The 23451-nt window shown below is 47.9% G+C and overlaps 2 protein-coding genes across 2 annotated transcripts; both read right to left on the bottom strand.

Annotated features, from left to right (window-relative positions):
* Nucleotides 1-7372: 7372 nt before the first annotated feature.
* LGALS4 (galectin 4) lies at nucleotides 7373-14087 on the bottom strand. Its single transcript, XM_036876193.2, has 9 exons — nucleotides 13957-14087; nucleotides 13533-13621; nucleotides 12027-12231; nucleotides 10088-10222; nucleotides 8599-8637; nucleotides 8392-8421; nucleotides 8002-8090; nucleotides 7695-7860; nucleotides 7373-7616 (listed from the first exon to the last, which is right to left on the bottom strand). The coding sequence occupies exons 1-9, from the start codon at nucleotides 13999-14001 to the stop codon at nucleotides 7470-7472; spliced, it is 945 nt and encodes a 314-aa protein (XP_036732088.1). The 5' UTR covers nucleotides 14002-14087; the 3' UTR covers nucleotides 7373-7469.
* A 1074-nt stretch (nucleotides 14088-15161) lies between these two features.
* On the bottom strand, nucleotides 15162-22574 carry ECH1 (enoyl-CoA hydratase 1). The gene is made up of 10 exons (XM_036876184.2): nucleotides 22430-22574; nucleotides 21826-22033; nucleotides 21591-21679; nucleotides 17280-17404; nucleotides 17148-17196; nucleotides 16884-16948; nucleotides 16205-16275; nucleotides 16041-16112; nucleotides 15635-15785; nucleotides 15162-15460 (listed from the first exon to the last, which is right to left on the bottom strand). The coding sequence occupies exons 1-10, from the start codon at nucleotides 22560-22562 to the stop codon at nucleotides 15356-15358; spliced, it is 1068 nt and encodes a 355-aa protein (XP_036732079.2). The 5' UTR covers nucleotides 22563-22574; the 3' UTR covers nucleotides 15162-15355.
* Between the last annotated feature and the right edge of the window lie 877 nt (nucleotides 22575-23451).

Raw genomic sequence — 23451 nt, 5'->3', positions numbered from 1 at the left:
ACTGATAAGATGAAACTTGAAAACAATATAAGTGAAAGAAGCCATATATAAAAGGCCTTATGTTGCATTATTTCATATGGTATGTCCAGAAAAGACAAATCCATGGAGACAGAAAGTAGTTTGTGATTGCCAGAGGCTAGGAGGAGGGAAGAATGGAGAGTGGCTGCTAATGGGTGAGTTTTTCTTTTTTTTTTTGAGGGGGTGGTAAATGAAATGTTTGGAATTAGTGGTGATGGTTCTTAGGTACTTTTACCCTAAACATCTTTGCTGCAGACATTTTCACCGCATAGCTAATTGGCCATAAGGCAATTTTGCCATATGTCTTGCCAGTGGGTTTCAGTCCTAGACAAGTTCACTATGGATTCAATGAGACCAAAATATGACAATGGAACGTTCTTGGGTGAAAGGGTTTATATCCAACTTTATTCCCATGGTGGCAGGTCAACCACTAAAATCCCATCTACTCAGAGCAAGTCTGAATGCAGGAAGCTGATCTCTGCCTCTGGGCCTCTCTGCCCCCGCAACAGTGAGTAATTTCACAATATTCGTACAAAAAACCCATGCCAGATGGCTTCACTGGTCAATTCTATTCAATATTAAAGTAATCCTACACAAACTACAAGAAAAACTGAGGCAAAGGAAACAATTCCATAATTATTTTATGAGGCAATTATTTTTCTGATGCCAAAGTCACACAAAGATATCGCCAAGAAAACTATAGATCTTCATGAACTTACATGCAAAAATATTTAACAAAGTGTTTAGAAACTGAATCCATGCTGTATGCAAAAATGATTTTACATCATAACCAAGTGGGATTTGTCCCTGGAATGCAAGGTTGGCTTAATATCAGAAAATAAAATTATGTAATAAGAAATGAGTCCACACAAAGACTTATTGGTATCATCCTAATTTATAATCACCAACACTGGAAACATCTCAAATGTCCACCAACAGATGAATGGATAATCAAACTATGGTATGGTCTTACGATGGATTGCTACTCAGACAAAATGAATGATTAACTGCTACAAATACATGCATAAATCTCAAAAACATTGTGCTGAATGGAAATTAACCTGACAGAAAAGAGTATGTATCCTCCTTTTTTTATACAATGTCAGAGTAGGAAAAACTACATTATGGTGGCAGATAGCAGATCAGGGGCTGCCAGGTGCCAAGGGTGTGCTTGGGAAGGGGCGATGGACATGTCCTGTGCCTTGATGATGGTGTTGATTGAACTGTATATGTTGGTCAGAATTCTGGGAACTGTACACCTGGAAAGGGTGAATTTTGTTATATATACATAAATAAATTTGATATTAAAAACAACCTCAATACTGGACAGCTACATATAAGAGAATGAAACTGGATCACTGTCTAACCCCATACACAAAAGTAAATTCGAAATGGATCAAAGACTTGAATGTAAGTCATGAAACCATAAAACTCCTAGAAAAAAACATAGGCAAAAATCTCTTAGACATAAACATGAGTGACCTCTTCTTGAACATATCTCCCCGGGCAAGGGAAACAAATGCAAAAATGAACAAATGGGACTATATCAAGCTGAAAAGCTTCTGTACAGCAAAGGACACCATCAATAGAACAAAAAGGTATCCTACAGTATGGAAGAATACATTCATAAATGACAGATCCGATAAAGGGTTGACATCCAAAATATATAAAGAGCTCACACACCTCAACAAACAAAAAGCAAATAACCCAATTAAAAAATGGGCAAAGGAGCTGAATAGACAGTTCTCTAAAGAAGAAATTCAGATGGCCAACAGACACATGAAAAGATGCTCCACATCGCTTGTCATCAGAGAAATGCAAATTAAAACCACAATGAGGTATCACCTCACACCAGTAAGGATGGCCACCATCCAAAAGACAAACAACAACAAATGTTGGCGAGGTTGTGGAGAAAGGGGAACCCTCCTACACTGCTGGTGGGAATGTAAATTAGTTCAACCATTGTGGAAAGTAGTATGGAGGTTCCTCAAAATGCTCAAAATAGAAATACCATTTGACCCAGGAATTCCACTTCTAGGAATTTACCCCAAGAATGCAGCACTCCAGTTTGAAAAAGACAGGTGCACCCCTATGTTTATCGCTGCACTATTTACAATAGCCAAGATATGGAAGCAACCTAAATGTCCATCAGTAGATGATTGGATAAAGAAGATGTGGTACATATACACAATGGAATATTACTCAGCCATAAGAAAAAAAACAAACCCTACCATTTGCCACAACATGGATGGAGCTAGAGGGTATTATGCTCAGTGAAATAAGCCAGGTGGAGAAAGACAAGTACCAAATGATTTCACTCATATGTGGAGTATAAGAACAAAGGAAAACTGAAGGAACAAAACAGCAGCAGAATCACAGAACCCAAGAATGGACTAACAGTTACCAATGGGAAAGGGACTGGGGAGGGTGGGTGGGAAGGGAGGGATAAGGGCAGGAAAAAAAGAAAGGGGGCATTACGATTAGCATGTATAGTGTGTGGGGGGGCATGGGGAGGGCTGTGCAGCACAGGGAAGATGGGTAGTGATTTTACAGCATCTTACTATGTTGATGGACAGTGACTGTGAACGGGGATGTGGGGGGGACTTGGTGAAGGGGGGAGCCTAGTAAACATAATGTCCTTCATGTAATTGTAGATTAATGATACCAAAATAAAATTAATTAAAAAAAACAACCTCAATAAAGTATATATTCCAATTTCCCCCAAAATATATTGAGGTATATAGACAATTACAGAAAAAAAGGCTGGAAGGAAAAACACAAATATACTAAAAGTGATCATTTTGAGATCATGAAGTAGATTTTAAATTTGCTATGTAAAATTCTGAAATAACCCTGCATTCATTTTATAATCAGAGTGGAGATTATAAAAAAGGTAAAAGCAATTAGCTGACATAGGTGCTAGGAATTCACTGCAGTATTGTTTAGATGTAGCAGATGATATTACACAAAAAGACCTCCAGGAAGGCTTGTTCTACTCCCTAAGATGGAGCACCAGGCAGCCAGCAAAATGAATGAAGCTGGAGAAGTACATATTGCCAAGTGATGAAACCTCTGTTAGCGGGTGAAGGATGCTGCTATTTATGCAAAGGGACAGATAACTTACACATGCATGTGTTTAGAAGTGCATAAAGATTTTTGGAAATTTATACAAGAAAGGAAGACAAGGGCAACAGCAGTTTTCTCTCATGAAGGAGGACTTTCTTGTACATGTATATACCATTTCTGAAAATTTGAATTGACAAATATGTAAGCAGTTTTAAGTTCAGTACAAACTTTTTTTTACTACACCATTTGAGAATAAGTTGCTAAGATGCTTCCTGATCACCTTCAAATTCTTTATTGAGAGTTGTCTATAAACAAGAACATCTGTTAAGGCACATCTGGTATGTGGCTCGGGTTCTTCAATTAGATAATAAGTTATCCATTCGTGTTTATTTCCTGAATTTCACTGTTGCCTATACGGTTGTGCAACCAACACCAGCATCAAGGCACAGGACATGTCCATCACCCCTTCCCAAGCACACCCTTGGCGCCTGGCAACCCCTGATCTGCTATCTGCCACCATAATGTAGTCTTTCCTACTCTGACATCGTATAAAAAAAGGAGGGTATATACTCTTTTCTGTCAGGTTAATTTCCATTCAGCACAATGTTTTTGAGATTTATGCATGTATTTGTAGCAGTCAATCATTCATTTTGTCTGAGTAGCAATCCATCGTAAGACCATACCATAGTTTAATTATCCATTCATCTGTTGGTGGACATTTGAGATGTTTCCAGTGTTGGTGATTATAAATTAGGATGATACCAATAAGTCTTTGTGTGGACTCATTTCTTATTACATAATTTTATTTTCTGATATTAAGCCAACCTTGCATTCCAGGGACAAATCCCACTTGGTTATGATGTAAAATCATTTTTGCATACAGCATGGATTCAGTTTCTAAACACTTTGTTAAATATTTTTGCATGTAAGTTCATGAAGATCTATAGTTTTCTTGGCGATATCTTTGTGTGACTTTGGCATCAGAAAAATAATTGCCTCATAAAATAATTATGGAATTGTTTCCTTTGCCTCAGTTTTTCTTGTAGTTTGTGTAGGATTACTTTAATATTGAATAGAATTGACCAGTGAAGCCATCTGGCATGGGTTTTTTGTACGAATATTTTGAAAATTACTCACTTAATTTCTGTACTTGGTATAGATGTCTTAACATTTTTCATTTCTTCTCTATTCAGTTTAGATCATTTCAGGCTTGCTAGGAATTTATTCTTTTTATGTAAGGTGCCTAACTTGTTGGTCTCAACTCATCCATAATATTCCTTTGTAATCCTTTTAATTTTTTTTGTAGAGGCATTAGTGGTGTTCCCACCTTCATTCTACATGCTAGTAATTTGTGTCTTCTCTCTTTATTTCTTGGTCAATCTAGCTCAGGGTTATTAATTTTTGTTGATCTTTTCAAAAAGCCACATTTGGTTTCATTGATTTTTCTCTATTGTTTCATTGATTTCTACTCTGGTTTTATTATTTCCTTCTAATTAGTCCAAGTTTGATTTATACTCTTTTTTTCTAGCTCTTTAGGTGGAAACTTAGATTATTGATTTTAGATCTTCCTTATGTACCTAAAGCTATAAACTTCCCTCTAAATATTGATGTAGCTGCATCCTATACCTTTTGTTATTTGTGTTTATTTTTAATTCAGCTGAAGATGCCTTTTAAATTCTCTTTTGATTTCTTCTTTGACACATGAATCAGCTACAAGTGTGTTATTTACTTTCACATACTTACAAATTTCCTAAATTTGTTTTTGTGGTGAGTTTCTAACGTAATTCCATTATTGTTGGAGAACATACTTTGTGTGATTTCAATTTGTCTGAAGTGATGAAGATTTATTTTATGGCCTACCAATGTTCTACACTGGGGAATTTTCCAACTCTGCTTAAAATAATGTATATTCTACTCTAGGTAGAGTTGTAGCTGTTAGGGCAAACTGGTTGATATTTGTTATATCTCCTTCTATATCATCATTAATTCCTGTCTGGTATTTTTGAACTACCAAAAAGTGGTAGTGAAGTTTATAACTATAATTGTTAGGTGGTCTATTTGTGGCTTAAATTCTGTCATGTATTTTGGTATCTGTTGTTAATATACATTTTTACTTTATATATATAGGTATATATAGGTATATGGACTTGATATATTGTAATGTATTAACTCTTTTATTATGAGTTATCACTCTTTGTCTCTAGTAAAATTCTTTTTCACGTCTATCGTCTGATATTAATTTTGTCTTTCTAACTCTCTTATGGATACTGTTTTCATTGTATATCTTTTCTCATCCTTATACGTTCAACTTATTTGTCTTAGCTCTAATGTGTGTCTTTTGTACACAGCATGTACTTGGATTTTGCCTTCTCATCCAGTCTCACATGTATTTGTTATCTAGTGCTTCTTCACAAATTATCCCATAACTCAGCCCTGTGACATAATGAATATTTGTTATCTTACACAGGATCCGAAGTTAGGAACCTAGGAGTGGCTTACCTAAGAGGTTGTTGCTCTGGTTTTTCATAAAGTGACAGTCCAACTGTCAGTGGAGATTGGTTATCTACAAGAAGGTTTGGCAAATTTGGCTGTGGGCCAAACCCACCCATTGCCCGTGTTAGTAGGCACAGGCTATGTGTTCAGTCAGCACAGGCACAGCCTGTTTCACAGCCTAAGAATGGTCTTTCCATTTTTAAATAGCTGAGAAAATTGAAAAAGATGTAGTATTTCATAACACTGAAAAAATATGTAATTCCAATTTCATGTCCAAAAATAAAGTTTCATTAAAGCACAGCCATGCTCCTTCATTTATGTAGTGGCTGTCAGAGAAAAAGATTGCAATCCCTGTCCTGTTCTTAAGGCTTGACCAGGACTGGAGGAACTCCTTCCAAGAAGGCTTACACACACACACACACACATGCACGCACACACACACACAGCTTTTGGGAAGAGTTGTCAGGTTCTTGTCACATGGAAGCTGTCATAGGACTGTCTGAGAAGTTACTGATTCCTCTCCAAAGACTGACATAGCATCACCTCTGCCATATTCTCTTACCACTCATACCAACCTGGTACAAATTGGAAGAGGACTATACAAGGGTGTGAATACCATTGGTGCCAATTTTGGAAGCTGACTACCACAGACAACCTCTGAATTTTGATTGGAATGTTTATTTCATTCACATTGGATGTAATTATTGATAGACTTGACTTCATGGTTGTATTTTGCTAAATCAACACACAAGTGACTTGGAAAAGAATAGTTGAATGGATGGCAGATGTAAGTGGACAATGGAAAGATGAATAGATAAATGAATGTGTAAATAGTGAAAAATGAATGGAGGAATCAATCACGAAGAAATAAATGGATGAATGGATAGACTGATAATGCAAGAGTGGATGAACAGCTGAATGGAGGGATAAATGGGCCTAAAGGCAATGAATGGATGGATGGATGTGGTGGAAGGTAGAAAACTGTATGGTCAATCGGAGGAATTAAGAGATGATGAAAGAATGAAAGTTGGATGTAAGGATGGCTGAATGGTTAGAACCATGGACTAATAAATAATTTGTTAGATGGCCAGATAGATGGGTGAAGGGTAGAGTGATGAGTGGACAAACACTGAATAGATGGAGAGCTAGATGGACTGATGATGTATGAATGGTTGGATGTTTAGATGGATGGATGGACATATGCTTAGAAAGATGTTTGGAAAGACTGATGGATGATGAGATGGATGGTGGGGAGATGAATGGTGGGTGGATGAATAAAGGTTTGGATGAAAGGATCATTGGAAAAAGAGATGGATAGGAGGTGAGTGCCTAGATGGTTGGATGTTTGATGACTAGATGGATGGGCCTTTCATCGGAGGGATGAATGGAAACTGATGGATGCTGAAATGGATGATGGAGAGTTGGGTGCATGGATGGATGAAAGGAATAACAGGCTGTAGGTATAGTGGTTAAGTGTGCAGCCTTGGGAGCCAGACCACTTGGATTTGAATCCTGGTTCTTCCAGTAAGAGCTGTGTGACCTTGGACAATTGGCTTTATTTTTCTTTGCCAGTGTCCCCATCTTTTACAGAGGAGTGATAGTAATAGTTCCCACCTCCTGGTGGTTTTGTGAATAAGTTGATACACATAAGGCCCTAAGATCACTGTCTGAGGCACACCTACATTTCTTATGACGGGAGGAGGGACGGACAGATAACTGGCCGGCTGAGTGGACAGGGCATGACTGAACCTAGGAAGGAAGGAACAGTGAGGGAGGTGAATGGAATCACATCTAGTCATGAGACACCCTCAGACATTTTATTAGGGGCTCAGAAGGGAGCCCTACAGGATCTTTTTCTCTGTGTTTCCAGGGGTTATGGCCCCAGGAATAGATCAGACCTGGACATAGGACAAGGTGACATCACCGTGGATCTCCAGCATGTCTACCTTCTGAAAGGCTGAGAGGCGATGGGAGAAGTCGAAGAGGTGCTGCCCGTTGGCAAAAACCTTGAAGCGATCTATGCCACAGCGAATGGACAGCTGCAGGGAGAGGGAGGCCTGAGGCCAGGGCCCGGACACAGGCTTGGGAGGGAAAGGGGGAGGGGACCCCAGACTCACGTCAAAGAACTGCCCAGGACCAAACGGGTTGTGGGAGATCTTCCTTTCCTCAGACCCCCATGAGCCATTCAGGTAGCTGTTCCGAACCAGGACTCCTTCCAACGGGCGGGGGTTAATGTGCAGAGCCAGGTCCCCTGAGGATGCTACTTTGAAGTTGATGGAAAAGCTGGGGTCCGAGAAGAGGGAGGTGGCAGTCAGACAGGAGCCAGCACTGGGTTCTCTAAGGGAGGAGGGACCTGAGGCCCGGACTTCTGGGGCTGAGGGAGGAGGCAGGCTGAGGATTCCCACCTCAATCTAGATTCTGTACCTGTTGCATGTGGGGGGTACATAGCCCTTGACTATGATGGTTCGTCGGACTGTGAGCTCCCTTTGCAGTCTCCGCATAAATGGCACAGGCTGTGGAAGAGAACATGGGGTCGATCAGCAGCTCTAAGGTCACCAGAAGCCAGATGCAGGGACACATCTTCAACAGGCACCCACTCCTCTTCAGAAAGATCCACAGACCCCATCCCTGACCCACCCTGAGGACCAGCTCCATCCGCTCCCCACCTTGCACCCAAACATCCTCGGCTCACTCTATGTCCTAACCCCTCAGGACTCCCTGAGGATTAGGGTGCACCACCCCCTGCCCAACATTGGTTCCTGCTTCCCCACCAATCACCCACACAGAGCCCTAAACCCCTGCAGGACACTTTACCGGGTTGAAGACTGGGGGTCCCTCCATTGTCTGTGAAGTGAGGAAGAAGAAGTTTTATTCTACAATATTGGACAATATTTACCACACACCTATTATATGCGGGTGTATCTCTAGGTGCGTGATTAGTACAACTGGGTACCCAACCTCTCTGACCCACCGTTATCACGGTCCCCACCCCCACAATGGCCACATAACCCTCTCACTCACAGGCAGGATACTTGGCTGTTGGTTGCTCTGTCCTGGACCCTATGTGGACAAATGGAAGGCAGGAATGGTGAGGGAGTCTGGGGTCCTGTGGCCGCCCCAGGACCTCCCCAGCCACTGAAACCCCACCTCAAGGGCAAACCCATCACCACCAGCAGGTACTCCCTGGGTCCAAGGGAATAACCCTGGGTATCCTGGGCACAGAGGGAGAAGGAGGCAACGACAGGGTCCCTAAATTAGGGTTTCAGGGATGCATGCTCCCAGGCAGCCCACCACCACTGTCCCAGGGAACTCTGGGGCCACAGGTGGCACCCAGGCGGCTCATTAAGGACATGACCTTATGGGGTATAGGGGTGCCCAGGGCACAGTGAGCCTCACTCTGCCCTTCAGGATATCCTGGTCAAGCTATTGTTGTGCCCTCCCCTGTCCTGGCTTCCTGCTGACCCAGGGCTCTCATCCGGGCCTCTCCTGCCCTCACCCCAGAAGCCACACGACAAGGTGCGCACTCCTCAGAGCACCCTCCCAGGCCCACACCACACCCCTCCTCATCTCATCCCCAACCTCCACTTGCCCCTCACACCGCGTGCCCAGCACGGGGCAACCAGGTGTCCTTGGCGCCACGTTCCCGCCTCTGCCTTGTCTGTCCCAGGCCCTCTCAGTCTGCGTGTCTGTCTCTGTGTCTCTCTGTAGCCCACACCTCACTGGTGGTCATTTTGCCTGGACCACCTTCCCTTCCCTAGAGAACTCATGCTCTTTCTCTCTGTTTCCTACTCTTCCTAACGAACCCCTTTCTGCCTTGACTGCCATTTTAAGCCAGATACTCTGAAGGCCTTTCCAAATAGCTTTATTGTGTTTTCCTTTTTAAAATGTTGATGACGCCCAAGAGTAGAACGTACCCCCGGAGGCTGTGGCCGCCTTGCACACAGAGACACTCCCCACGCGCCCCCATCAGGGAGGCAGAGGCGCGGGGTGGGCACAGACCCGCCTGCCTGTGGTCAGAGGCACCTCCACTTGCCAGCTCCTGACCCTGGACCACTTATTTAAGCTCCCTGTGCCCAGTTTCCACATCTGTAAATGGGGCTGAAGGACATCAGAGTCCTTTCTCCGTGGAGTTGCTGGGGGCTTCCAGGCTGGGACGCGTAGAGCCCTCAGCAGAAGGGCTGTCAGGGGCCTGGGGTCTGGGCTGCCCCAGCCGGGGCTGCCGCGGGTTCCCAGGGCCTGCGTTTGGGGCCACTTGCTCACAGTGGGCCTGGGAGTGGGGTTCTGGGCATGGGGCACATGTCTGTTCAAACTTCCCGAATGTCACCCTCCGGGCCCTGACTGCCTGCGGCTAGCATCGCCTGGTGTCATATCTGTCTTCCCCGTGAGAAACCTCCGTCCCCTCTGGGCCCGCGCGTCACCCAGTCGGGGGACTGCCACTGAGCAGGAGAAATGCACGTGGGCAGGAATGAGAGAAGGCAGGCAGACCTGCAGAGAGGGAGGCGGCCCACACCTGGTTTGGGGCAGGTGGGCCTCCAATGAAGTTGATTGATTGAAGCTCCAGGTCGCCATCCACCAGCAGGTGTGTGACCATCTGCAGGGGTATGCGGTGCCCAAACTCATAGAAAGGATCTCCATTTACCACCACCTGGTCGGCAGGGGAAAGGTCAGAGTCAGCACCCCTGACCTTGGCGAGGCAGAAACAGGAAGCAGGGAACAGGGATCTTCTTAACTTGGGCTCAGAAGTCCTGGGGATGAGCTGGGATAGCCTCAAAGTCAGGGACCTTGGAGTTGGCATGTCAGAGGTCAAGCCAGGGTCAAAGGTCAGCTCACAGGTTAGTGAATGGGAGAGGAGAGGGAGTTTAGTCTGGGGATGGGGATCAGGGGAGAATCAAGTCTAAGTCCTGGTTTTGGCACCAAATGAGCTGGGTTTGAGGTGTAGCTCTGACATGCCTTAGCTGTGTGACCTCGGGTTAGCCACTTCCCCTCTCTGAGTCTTTGATTCCTCATCTGTACAGTGGGGCTCGCACTCAGACGTCTGGGGAGATTAAACCTGGCATGGCACTCAAAGGCACTGTGCAAATCCTGTGTAGGCCAGTGTCCTGTAAGTCACCACAGTTCCGTCCCTAATGCTAAGCAGTGGACAGGGACTTGGGATCCAGCTCCCCAGGACCGAGTCCTTCCTACACGCTGAACACTTCACACGTGGACGTCAACATGGCAATTCTCTCAACAGCTCTGTGAGGCAGGGCGAGGGACTGTCCCTGCTGTTCAGGGAAGCTGAGGCTTCAGGCAGCAGTGACCAGCTCAAACTCACACACTGGGGACCCACAAAGCCCAGACTCCCCTCCTTGTCTGCCCGACCTCAAACCACACTGTGACCCTCCGTGATGTGGGGAGAGATCTGGTGCCCAGAGGAGGGCAAATAAAGTTCAGGCAGGTTCTCCCACCAGGAGATTCGTCACGTGGGTCATTTGAGAATGACTGTGCACAAGGATGTCACTGCAGCACCACTTATGAGGAGCCAGAAGTGGGGATGGACTGAGTTCAGAGCGGGCACTCAGAGTCCTGCACAGCCACCAGAAGGCACAGAGCAGGCGTGACAGAGCAGCCCGGGGCTCCAACACCCACGTGATGTGTGAGCAAAGGAGCAGAAGGGATGGCACAGCTCTGAGGACAGACACGCTTAAATCACCAAAGACATGGGGACCATCCAGGCTGGGAGAGGTCAGGGTAAAGGCCACCTTGGGACCAGCGGCCAGGGAGGGAGGTGAGGGGGTTGGGGACTGGAGGGGCTCAGTTTCTGGCTAGGCACTGGGTGCACGGGTGTTTCTGTTTGTGAGAAACCAGAAGCCGTGCCCATGGGCGTGCACTTTATTGGGTGTGGATGCACTTCTCACATAGATAAAAAGATGCTTGTGCACTAGCCATCAATCACAACGTGTGGGTTTAATCTGGGGCCTGATCAAACCAACTGTAGCTAACAGCGAGCGATGGCATTTACATGGTAACTGGAACACTGGCTGGCTGTGTGGGGGCACGAAGGAAGGCCTGTGAATTTTGTAGGTGTGCTCATGGCATCGTAAGTGTGTTTTTAAAACAGAAATATTTATGAATGAAATTATTGGAAACCTGGGATTTTCTAAATAATAGGGGAGAGAAAGTGTGGGGTAAGGCTGAAAGCCCAGGTGCTTGAGTAACCACTGCGGAGCCCCAGGCGAGGAGAAGCTCACCGTGTTCTGTGCTTCCCTTCTGTTGGAGCAGGGCTTCCTCTAAGAAAGAGCAAAACTACACACTTCACAAGAACACAGAGGAATGGGATGATAAGCATTAAACAAAAGGCTCTCTGTGGGTAATAGGAATGAATAGACAAGAAAGAAGAAATAAAAGTCAGGTAGAAAGGGCACAGGTGGGGGGGGAAGGAAAGGGAGGCCCCTCGCTGGGGCTCTGACCTTGTAGTGCTCGGTGAGGACCATGAACACCAGCTCGAAGGGGGTGCCCTTGTGGAAAGGCATGCTCCTTTTCTTCTCTTCTTTGCCCCACTTGCCGCCCTGGTACGAGTTGAAGACCACCTTGTCCCAGCCATCAAAACGGGGATTGAAGTGGAAGGCAATGTCCTCTCCAGAGCCATGCCCCGCCACGAAATTCACAAAGAACCTGGCAGGACAGGAAGGGCTGTGCTCCTGGCCCCATCTGCCAGCTCACAGGGCCTCTCCGTCCCACCGTGTTCCAGGGTCCCTGACACGGGGCACCCTTGGCACTGTTAACTCAAAGGGGATGGGGAGGTCGTGCCCCTGAACTCCAGGAGCAGATTCCCTCTGGCCACTCCTTTGCTCGCTTCCTTTCTTACCGGGCTGCCCTCCCCACCCTGCAACCCCTGCTCCCCACACCCCACCACTGCCTCTGCCCAGCTTCAGATAGGACTGCAGCTGGGACTCTGCGTTTCCGCATTCACCTTGGGTCAGGCACAGTCCTAGGAAGCCTACACCTATCAGTTCAGGCTTCTCTGTTCGTTCCTGAGTCCCACAGGCCACTCCCCAGATGCAGCCAGAGGGGAGGTACACCAAGTCAGAGCAGGTTCCACATCTCCCCTCATGCCAGCAGCCCTGGTGATTCCAATGCGCAGCCACACACCTGTTCCAGGGCCTTTGCCCTGGCTGTTCTTTCTGCCTGGCACACCCTTTCTTCAGATACACCTCAGGCTCCCTCCCTCATTTCCATCAGCTCTTTCCTGAGAAGTTCCCTTCCCAGGGAAGCCTTCCTTAGTCACCCTATATAAAAGGGCAATGCCTCTCCCCACTCCCCTATACCCACTCCCCATCTCTCTTTCCTCCTTGCTTGTCTCCATAGCACGATCACTATCTGACATATTATATATTTGACTTATTTATTTTTTGTCTGTCTCCTCTACTAGGATCTCAGCTCCGTGAGGGCAGAGATCTCTGTCCTGTTGACTGCTATGCCCCAGTGCCTAGGCACAAAGTAGGCACCGAATGAGCAAAGAAACAATGAATAAAGAAGCTACAATCCCATGTGGACAATTCAATTGGTCTTGCCTTTTTAAGGCCATACAAAAAGCTAAGACTCATTTTAGCACTTATCTCCCAGTTCTACATGTTTTACACATTGAATCCTCTAAATAGTCCCGTGGTACAGATGGGATCTAAAGCAGAGAGGTACTGTGCCTTTCCCAATCACACAGCCAGTGACACAGCTGGTCCAGCTCTGAGCCTGTGATCTTAATGCATGCTATCATGCCTATCAGTTCCAATCCAATGTCCTAACTCTGGGGCCACCCTCACGGCAAGCCTCCCAGGCCAGCTGGTCTTTGGCCATCCAGTGCAATGAAAGCCCCTGCCCCAGCTAGGGTGGAGGAAGGGAGGAAGGCCTCCATCCAGGCAGGAAGCCCCATTTATAGACCCCCTCCCAGCCTGGCCTGGCACATGGGGAACACTTACCTCTTCATGTGGTCCTTAGCCACTCCCTGGATGTAAATGGACATCCCAACACTGAGGCCGCCTGGGATGGGCTTGTTGTAGGGCAGAGTCTGGGGAAGGGGCCGAGTGAGGGGTCTCAAAGGCCATTTGTCTATTGCAGGCTTTAACCCTCAAGAAGCTCCCCACTCCCTTAAGCAAGGAAGAGGAAATTAAGGGGTAAGAGGTCATTGTGAAGATGAAGAGGGCCAAGAGTTAGGTATGGCCCTAAGTAGCATGAGGGTCAGTCAGGGTAGGAGTAAATCAAGCTCCAGGGTCAGTTTTGGGTAAATCAGACCCAAGGGTCAGGTGGGCTCCTCCACGGATCAGGATGAGAACCAATTGGTATGTGGGGGTCAGGGTGGAACTAAACCAGGGTTTGGGGTTAGGGCATGGGCCAGAGTCTCACCGGGTTGTAGATGGGCTGGTAGCCCGGTGCAGGGACATAGGCCATCTTGAGAGGCTGGGCTGGTGGTTTGTCCTGTGGGAAGAGCTGCAGGAGCGGGGAATGGTGACAGATGGCAGGTGGTGGGTGGCTTTTATATCTGAGGGTATGGGAGTGGCTGGCAGGGCAAGGTCCACAGGGTCCCTCATCTGGACACCCTGGCTCACACCTTTTTCTAGGGTACCCCTGTCCTCCTTCTTTTACTAGGATCACTGGTAACCACCCAGAACCCAGATCATCTGGGCCGGGCCTGGGGGACTCAGATCAGGACCCCCTCCTCTAGGCCCTTCTGCAAAGAGGAAGCGCTAGTGAACTTGGACCCTGCCAGGGCCTTATCAGAACCCATAAAAGCCTGCCCAGATCTTTGTTAGCAGGGTGAGGCCAGAAGGGTTGGGCAGGACAAGGCTGCAGGAGTGGCCCAGGACAGATGGGCAATGGAAGTGAGCGAAAACAGGGAGAAAATGGGTGCTCCTGACACTCCCGGGAGCTGTGAAAGGACATAAATTTATTGCATGCCTTTACCATGTACATTCTATTGTATATATAGTGGTTTAGATCACTGACTTCAGAGTTTCTGGGTTCAAATCCTACCTCTGCCACTTCCTGGCTGTGTGATCTTGGGTCAGTACCTTAACCCCAATTTGCCTATCTGCCCATCAGTAAAATGGAGATATTAATAGTAACAACCTCACAGGGTACTTGCAAGGAATCATTAACAAATTTAGAACAGGACTTGGTGTATATAGGAGGCACTAAATTAATGCTTGGTCTCTTGTACTCACTCCAAACATAAATCCACGCAGTTGGAATTAGACATCTGAAAACCTGAAGCTTAAAGAGAGAAGGCTAGATAGCAGTGGAACTCTAGCCAGAGTCCAGCACCTGATCCCGCCATGCTATGCAGAGAGCTGTGCCAGGCAGGGTGAACTGGCAGGGTGGCCATCTGTAGCCATTCAGCCCAGAGGAGGCCATGTGACTTTGCTTGCTCCACCCCTGGCAGACTTCCTATTGGCCCTGGCCTGCCCACCACCAGCCCTGAATGGTCATCACCTGCGTGGTTCCCATTCCCATTAGTTAAATCTCTATCCCCAACTTTCAGCACAATTACCAGTCCTTTAAGCCCCCAGGTGCATCTTAGCCCAGTTCTACCTCTCCCCTCTCTCCAATAAGGACACCAGGTTTTTTACATTGCTTTATTATTCATGGGGTGACGATAACAACCTAGGCTAAAAAAAAGTTTTAAACTGTGAGACTGGGTAAGAAAGTGATGAGGTCATTAATCCTCCCTCTTTGTGGATGAGGAAACGCTGGCACCAGATGAGGCAAAGTCAGATCTGGGCTAGGAAATGGGACGCGGGGGCTCTCAGAGCTTGGAGAAGGTGACGCTGTCCAAGTCCTTCTTCTCCATTACGGCCTGGACTGACTTGGGGATGTCCTCCGTTTGCAGCATGCTCATGTTCCAGGAAGTCTGGACAAGGAGGATGGGAAAATGTCAAGGATGGTGGAAGACAGCAGTTGAACCAATGATAAATGGGAGGGAGATAGCAGCGCACCAATCAGAGGACAAGGCCTTCAGAGGGCTGCTGGGCCCTGATTGGTCGTTCTGGGCAAAGGCTGAGATTGGTGGCAGGGAGAGCCTCACCATGTAGTTGAGGCCCTCAGCCACCGAGTGGTCGCGGGAGTAGAGCAGGTTGACTTTGGTGCCCTGCACGGCTAAGGGGCTCTTGCTGGAAATCTCCGCAGCCAAGGCAAAGGCCGAGTCAAGCATAGTCTCCTTGTCTGGGAACATCCGGCTGTGGGTAAACGTAACTGGGAATCAAGTGGTCTGAGGCTTCTTCTCCCTTCCTCCCAAGGATGAAGAAGTGGCTGATCACAGTAGAAAGTGGAAGACCCCCACTGAAATGGACCAGTCAGAGCAAGGGCACTAGGCTACAGAATAAAAAACGAACCACCCAGAGAGAGGAAGCCACGAGAGGGCATACACTGGGACCCAGAGGGCACCACCCAGGCCTGCTTGCCCCTTAACCAGCTCGGATATCCGCCCCTACCTGACCAGCCCACTGCTCAGGGCCTCATCAGCCATCATCTTGCGGGCAGTGAAGGCCAGCTCGTTGACCAGGCTGCAAGAGGGCAGGGCGTGTCAGGGGATGGCAGTCATCCTGGGGTTCAGGTAATGCCCTGCAGCCCCCTCCCCGGGGCTCTCCCCACCCACCTCTGGCTCCCGATGATTCTGGGCAGTCGCTGCAGCGTTCCCACATCTGCTGCCAAACCTATGTCCACCTCCTGGGGGAGCAATCATGTCAGTGCTTAGTTTGTGCCCAGAATTGCCCCCCATGCAACCTAAGTGCCCATGAAATTCTACTTTTACTGCATTACCCACTCCACCCCCACCCCAGAGACTCCCCCACAAAGGCCTCATTTCTTTCCATTCACATACTTTGGCCCCTGTAGGTTGCTTCAGTCTAGACTAGAACTCACCTTCCAGTTGCTCTTCCTTTTAGTTCATCGGGGTCAGCATGTCCACCTAGAGGGAAGCCCTCAAACCCTGTCCCTCTGACTACCTTAGTGCATCCATGGGCTCCATCCTGCCTCTACTGTCTCCAGCACTGACTCCGACAGCACCTCCAGGCCTCATCCCTGGCCCCAATACTGTTACTCACTCCTGACCTCACCTGAACTGCACGACCTACCCTCGACTTCCTTCATGGCCAAGTGTTACTTCTAGGGTTCAATTCTAACTTCTTCCATGAAGCCCTCCAGGCTCACTCCAGGCCTGCTTCCCCCACTCCCATCATGTTAGCCTGGGCTGTCCCTGCTCTGCCCCTGCTCTGCCACTCACTGCTCAGCTCTAAGCAGGACCCCAGGAAGCAGAAGCTTGGAGGATGACTCACCTTCACCTGGAAGAAAGCATCCTGGGCACAGTACCGGATGTCACAGGCGGTGATGAGGTCCACACCTGGGAAGCAAAGGCCAGAGACCCTAAACCACAAAGACTAACCCCTCCTCCCAGGTGGTGGGACTAAACCTTGGGACAAAGTCTAAGTAGCAACAGATCTGAGGTTGGAGGCCATTGGTTGAAGTGAAGGGGCAGCAGCCAATAGGTGTGCACAGCCAGGGTGAGGGCCCAGATGGCTGGTGAGCGGCTGCAGACTCACCTCCGCCAATGCAGGCCCCATGGATGGCCGCGATCACCGGCTTAGGGCACTGGGAGGGAACAGGAGACGTGCGGTCAGGACTGGCCCAGGAGAGATGCACAGAGGCAATGCCCTACCAGCCCCCGGGGGCACCTTCTCGATGACACTGAAGGTCTCTTGATATCTGGTGATAAGGTTACGCAGATGCCAGCTGCTGCGGGCCACGTCATCGCCTCGGGGTTGAAAGAAGTCCGAAGCGAGGTCCATGAGGTCGATACCTGGTGTGGAGGTGTGAGGAGGCTCACATGGCCTCCCAGGCCCCACCCGTTGCCCGAGATAGAGGTCAGAACCCAGATTCAGCCGCTGTGGAACCCCAAACGGCCTCAGCAGAGAAAGCAACTCACACAGGGCTTATGGAGGAATCGAACATGGGGGTGTGTGAAATAAAAAACAGCTGACATTTTTTGAGTCATTATTTGACAAATTGCTGTTTATCCACAGGGCAACCCTATGACATGGGTCCCACTACCACCTCGAATCTACCGGGGTAAACTGAGGCACAGGGTGTTTAAGTAACTTGACCAAGGTTACACTGGCTTGTGAGCAGTGGAACTAGGATTCTGAACTCAGAACCACATGCTTTTTATGCAGAATAGTCTAGGAGTCAGGTTTTTGGCATGAGTCATTGAGTCAGTGGTGGGAATGTTTCCTGAGAGAGAAAAACCAGAAATGAAGCAATTTTTGTAGCTCCAACTGCAAGATAACCCCAAGTCTGACCTTTCCTCCACTAATCACTTTTCATGACTCCTACTCTGGCTACTGCCATTTGCTGGGCCTCCCTGTTCCCACCCCAGCTCCCACAGCCTGTTCCCCACCCGTGGCCACAGGGAACTTGTGAACACCTCAGGGCCCTCTCTTCCTACCTCCCACTCCACTTACTTAAAATACAATTGCAGGGTCTTTGCCAAGACCTTACCAGCCCCGTGCACACATCATTTCCGACCTATTCCTTTGGACACACACGCCTCCGACAGTTGTCCCAACAGCACAACACATTCCCTCCCTGGGGCCTTTGTGCCTACGGCTCCCTGTGTCTAGGACAGTCCTCACCCTGCGATAGTCACAAGACTGACTCCATCTCTGTTCAGTCCACAGCTCAAAGATCACCTCCTCAAAGAGGCCCACTCTGGGTAAATAGCGGCTCCATCACCCTGTCTCCTTCCTCTGCCTCATCTCCTACACTGGCCTCCCGTCAGCCCATCACTCTGTGCTTGTCAGCTTCAGTCAGCGCCCATCTCCCTTTCTAGGATGTGAGCTCCGTGAGCAGACAGGTTTCGTCTTTTTGTCTGCCACGTATCCCCAGTGTTTAAACATGGCCTCGCACACAGCAGGTACTCAGTAAGTGAAGAAGACAGACAACAACCCCTGCCCTCATAGCACTGCCCTTCTAAGGGGGAGTCACAGGGAGAAGAAAACACATTTTGGCAGGTGGTGGTTGAGTGCTGACAAAGGCGGAGGGGCCTCGTGGGCCAAGGGGCAGACCTCACTTCTACTCGGGGTGAGATAGGGCTACGGGAAGCTTCTGAGCAGAATCATCTTTCTTTCTTACTCCTGGGGTTAACCATTCGTATCCTTTTGCCTGTCCTTTGAACAAGGATATTTAACAAACCTGATGAATCAATCCCACGTTCGGCCACAGCCCCGCTCTGAGGTTTTGTTGCCCCCATAGCTTGTTTAAATGAGACCGGAGGTGCGTTGGCTCAGGATAGAGCCGAATTTGTGTAAGTTAAGTGCAGGGCGACTCCCTTGTGTGACCTCGGCTGTCGCTTATCCTCTGGGCCTTGTATTCCGTGTTTCTTCTCTGTAAGATGAGGGCAAAACCCTCCAAAGAGCTGATGCGGGTGGGGGGGCAGGTAGGCAGCAAGGATTCAAGGAGACAGAGCCCCAGAGGCACTTTATGCGGTGCCTGACATGGAATGACATCACCACGTTACTGTTATTACTCACTCCATTTCAGGAGAGGCCAGAACCGCCTGGATCAGCCACTGGCATGTGCTGGCTTCCACACCACGTCTGAGAAGCCCGGGTGACTTTACGAGACACTTACTCCCAGAACCAGCCCAGCTTAACACCTTGCAATACCTCCTCCCACTGGCTTTTCTCATTAGCAGTACCGCTTGGATCTGCCAACACTGGTGATCGCAACCCTTTGAAATAAAGGTCCCCAAACCATGGTACAAGGTGTCCCCTTCCAAAGCGAGGACTCCTCATTACAGAAGCCCCCCATCTTGTTTCCCTGTGAACCTCTAAATGTTTCTGACATCATTTGTAATCGTAACTGTTATTCAGAATCACAAATTATAACAGCTATAGCAATAAAAGGCCTGCTCATCTTAACATTTTACACGTAGTAACTCATTTCATCCTCACAGCAACCAGATGAAGAGGTGCTAATATTACCTCCATTTTCCTCAGACAGCCGAGGGGACATGAGCAGGTGGCACCAGTGGGAGATGGGTGGCTGTGGAGAGCAGGGCCCTTCCTGGGCACCAGCAGGTCTGATGCCTGTATCACCGAGTGGCTATGAGCCAGGCCTCTGCAGCCAGGCAGGCTGAGCTCAAAAATCCCAGCCCTGTGAGAACTGTACTAGTCTCTTCCTTAGTCTGGGCCTCGGTTTAATCACAGGTAAAATGGGGATGATAACTGAACCTGCCGCATAGGGTGTGGTGAGGATTAATTAATACGTGTCAAGTGCTTAGACACTTCTCAAATGGTAAATTAAGTGTGGGATATGTTTTTTTAATTAGCAGTTCCATTCTATCATTGAAACTACTAATTACATTGAGTTTCTTCTTTCTGGCCTTTAGACTCTTGCTGTTGAAACTGGGAAAAGACACCCATAGTCAGCAGGGAGTGGAAAGATGAGAGCCCCAGACCTGGGACAGCCACAGATGAAACCTCACGGTTCACTTCCCAGGCATGAGTTGCGTGAAGGCAAGGGGTCAGAAATGGGGGCTGCTTCCTGCTTCTAGGTCCCTGGCTCCGGGAAGGCGGCTGGTACTGCCCTCGCTGAACATTTGTTGAATGAATGAACAGACAAATGAAAGAAGAGAGAGAGGTGGAGAAAGCAAGCAAGGGACATGCAAAGATGTTAACAGAGGAAACAAAGAAATAGATTGTTTACTGTCTGTCTTCCCTACTAGGTCAGGAACTCCATGGGGACAGGAGCTGGGGCTGTCTGTCACCACTGAGTCCCCGGCACTGGGCTGAATCCTGTGCAGACATGAGTGGATGTAGTGCTTCACTTCTGGTGTGGACCCTCCCACAAAGGACAACTATGTGATCTGGATATAGATAAGATACAAACAACTACCTGGCAGCACAGGGCAGATTCTGCAGGGAATTATCACTTAGAAGAAGGGACTGTCACCAAATGAGTAACCTGTTTTCAAAGCTTTTAGCCTGAGGCCAGGCTAAAGTTGTGCTTGAAAAGCCAGAGGACAAAGCCCAGGGTGACCCTAGCTGCTGGGAAGTGAGGGGCAAAATTCTAGAAGGGAGTGAGCCAGAGAGGGAGCCCTAAACTCTATGTATAAACTCAGCCCAAATCTCTTGCTGGCCCATAAACCACGCATGCCACCCAACAGGAGATTTAAAAACCGATTCCCAGTAAGCTCCTGAAACAGAAAACAACAACCCTTGGAGTTATGTAATAGGTTGCAGAGTTTCCACATTTTCTTCCCCTATCTCAATATCCAGGATCCAACTAAACTTCCAGATACAAAGAAACAGGAAAATGAGACCCATTTTTTTTTTCAAGAGAAAAGGTAAAAAAAAAGATGACCCTCAATGTGACCTTGATGTTGAAACTAGGAGACAAGGATTTTAAGCCAGCCATTATAACTATGCTTTGTGGCGCAAAGAAAAATATGCTCATGATAAATACAAAGATGTGAAACTTCGGAGTAGAAAATATTTTTAAAAGAACCAAATGGAAATTTGAGGACTGAAAACTATAATATTTGCAATTGTTTAAATCACTGGATGGGCTGAACAGCAGAATAGAAATGACAAAGGAGACAGTGAACCTGACTGATTAATGATCCAAACTGAAGAACAGAAGTGTGGGCCACTCAGAAGATCTAAGAGACACGGGACTGGAAGTCAGTTCCTGTGTGTGGAATAATTATATGAATGCATGTTATTGTAACACATTTACAGACATAAGAAAAAAACTAAGCAGTTAAGGGCCCTGGTCAAGGCCACAGATCCAGGATGGAAAGAGACTTCAGAGCCCATGATCCTGCCACGTTCTGTTGTAATAATTTCTGTATTTGAATGTCTTAAATAAATATGGTAAAATAAAAGTGGAAGTTAGAAGCTGCTTGAAAGCCTAATCAAGGGGTATTGCTCTATTCCCAGGAGCAAGGTAAACTGTCAGAGGTGGGTGCGGAGAGCACTTGGTACCTGCAGTGAACAATTTTCCTGCGCCAGAGATCACCACAGCCCGACAGTCAGCATCTTGCGCTATCTTGTTGAAGCAGTCCACCATCTCCCTGTGGAGGGGCAAGGAGAGAAGGGCTGTGTGTTGGGTGGGAATCTCCTGTCCTCACGTCCATCTGTCGACCATATTCCACCCCTGCCCAATCGCTCAGCCCCTGCTGCCTCCTGCAGGCAGGCCTCCAGGATCCACAGGCCAGACCTCCAAAAGGCCCTGTTCATGGCATTCCTCTTCTCAGGCCGGTTCAGCTGCACATGCAGAACATGTCTCTGGGTAGCTGTCACTCGAAGGGATTCATAGCTGTGATCTGGGGCTTCACTGGGTACTGCTCTGGAGGCCTCATCTTGTGTAGAGGAGCCCATGGGGCGAAGGCTAAGACGGAGACCCAGGTGGGTGGGTGATGCCAGTACTGGGGAGACAGAGGAGGAAGAACTTTTGATAACGTGACCGGGGACACAGCACCTTCAAGATCAAAGGGCACTCATCTCATCACAGTTAAGGCTAGACTGGGGAACAGAGGCCCCTTACAGTCCTCGGTTTAGCGGGGATACTGACTTTAAGATTAGGGGTTAACTTTTCAGCGGCCTCAGTCTGATAACCATTTCCGACCCTTGATCGTGGGGCCGACCCCAGACTGGGAACACTGGGCTGCCAGCGGCCCGATCGTAAGATACAGACCCGTATGGGGGCACACGGACACTGTATTTAAGGCGATCGGACCCTAAACGACCCGGAACAGACCTCCTACGGTCGCTATGAAAGCACGACAGCGAAATGGAGCCCCTAGAGTGAAGAGATGACTCACGCCACGTCAGCAGGTCGCGGAGTCTGCGAGAAGCCGCTGTCGTCGCCGCCATTGCGACTGAGTCGCCAGAGTATTCTGACAGAAGAAAGTCAAGTGGGCGGGCACAAAGGGCCGCCATGTTGGGCGAGGGCATCGACGCCGTAGCTGGATAGCGGTGGTGCTCCCTCCTCCCGCCATCTTTACTAAGGGCAACCGGAAATACCTTTCTAGATTCTCCCGCTCAGTTGCAGAGAGGCTTGGAAATGTTCCCTTTCGCCCAGTGGGGGCCTGGCCTGTAAAAATGATTCACACTGCTGCTGGACGTTCCTGTACAAAGGTCATCGCGATGATTTATAACGGTGGAAAACTGGGAGGCAGCTGAAACGTCCAAGGGCATATGGCAGAATAACCACAACCCTGTTAAGTTTGTAATCATGCACTTGTACCATGTTAAAGTTATCTACTATTGCGTTTACCCACTTTTAAGGGAATGAATATACATTCGGGTCAACATTAAGGGCTGACTGTACTAATTCACATCACCAGGAGGTCGTACTATTTTTCATTGTGCACAAAGGAAATGGGCTCAGGGGAGGGGAAGTCACTAGTTCAAGGTCTCTGGGCTTCAGGAGTGCTAAGGCAGGGAATTATGCAGCTCTTAAGTTCACTTCTGAACATAATTTAAAAAGTTTTTAAAAGATAAAACCACTCTGGAAAAACCAGTTAACCCAACAGCATAAAACGAGCTGTAGAAAGCGTGCTCTTTAGGGAGATGAGCATCAAGGTTAACAGATGTCATAGGGAAAAAGGCTTCAGGGAATTCCTTTTCTTAATGAAATCAGACAAGTAGGCTCCTTTGTAAAACAGAACCAGTTGACTATCCAACCAGAGAACTTTAGTATATATGCTATGAAAAACTGAAATCATTACGTATATTACTGTGAAAATTTTTTCTCCTTGTCCAAGGGGTGGGTTTTAAACTTCCCCTGGTGAGGCAGTTCGTTCATCTGATAACTGCCATGTGACTTCAGTAGATTAACAAC

The sequence above is a fragment of the Manis pentadactyla genome, chromosome 15, assembly GCF_030020395.1.
Source record: "Manis pentadactyla isolate mManPen7 chromosome 15, mManPen7.hap1, whole genome shotgun sequence".
Classification (NCBI taxonomy): Eukaryota; Metazoa; Chordata; class Mammalia; order Pholidota; family Manidae; genus Manis; species Manis pentadactyla.
The sequence above is the reverse complement of the archived record's forward strand: the minus strand, read 5'-3'. Positions and strand labels throughout refer to the sequence as shown.

Bases quoted from the DNA above. Each gene is read 5' to 3' on its own strand.
- LGALS4 (XM_036876193.2), bottom strand. From the start codon at position 14,001: ATGGCCTATGTCCCTGCACCGGGCTACCAGCCCATCTACAACCCG. The intron at 8,638-10,087 runs GTGTGGGCCGCC...TTGTCCACATAG, and splicing joins GCCCACCTGCCCCAAACCAG to GGTCCAGGACAGAGCAACCA. The intron at 7,617-7,694 runs GTGAGTCTGGGG...CTCTCCCTGCAG, and splicing joins GTCCTGGGCAGTTCTTTGAC to CTGTCCATTCGCTGTGGCAT.
- ECH1 (XM_036876184.2), bottom strand. From the start codon at position 22,562: ATGCCCTCGCCCAACATGGCGGCCCTTTGTGCCCGCCCACTTGACTTT. The intron at 17,405-21,590 runs GTACCAAGTGCT...CCTCCACACCAG, and splicing joins AGGAAAATTGTTCACTGCAG to GTATCGACCTCATGGACCTC. The intron at 17,197-17,279 runs GTGCCCCCGGGG...GTTCCCTCCCAG, and splicing joins CCTTCAGTGTCATCGAGAAG to TGCCCTAAGCCGGTGATCGC.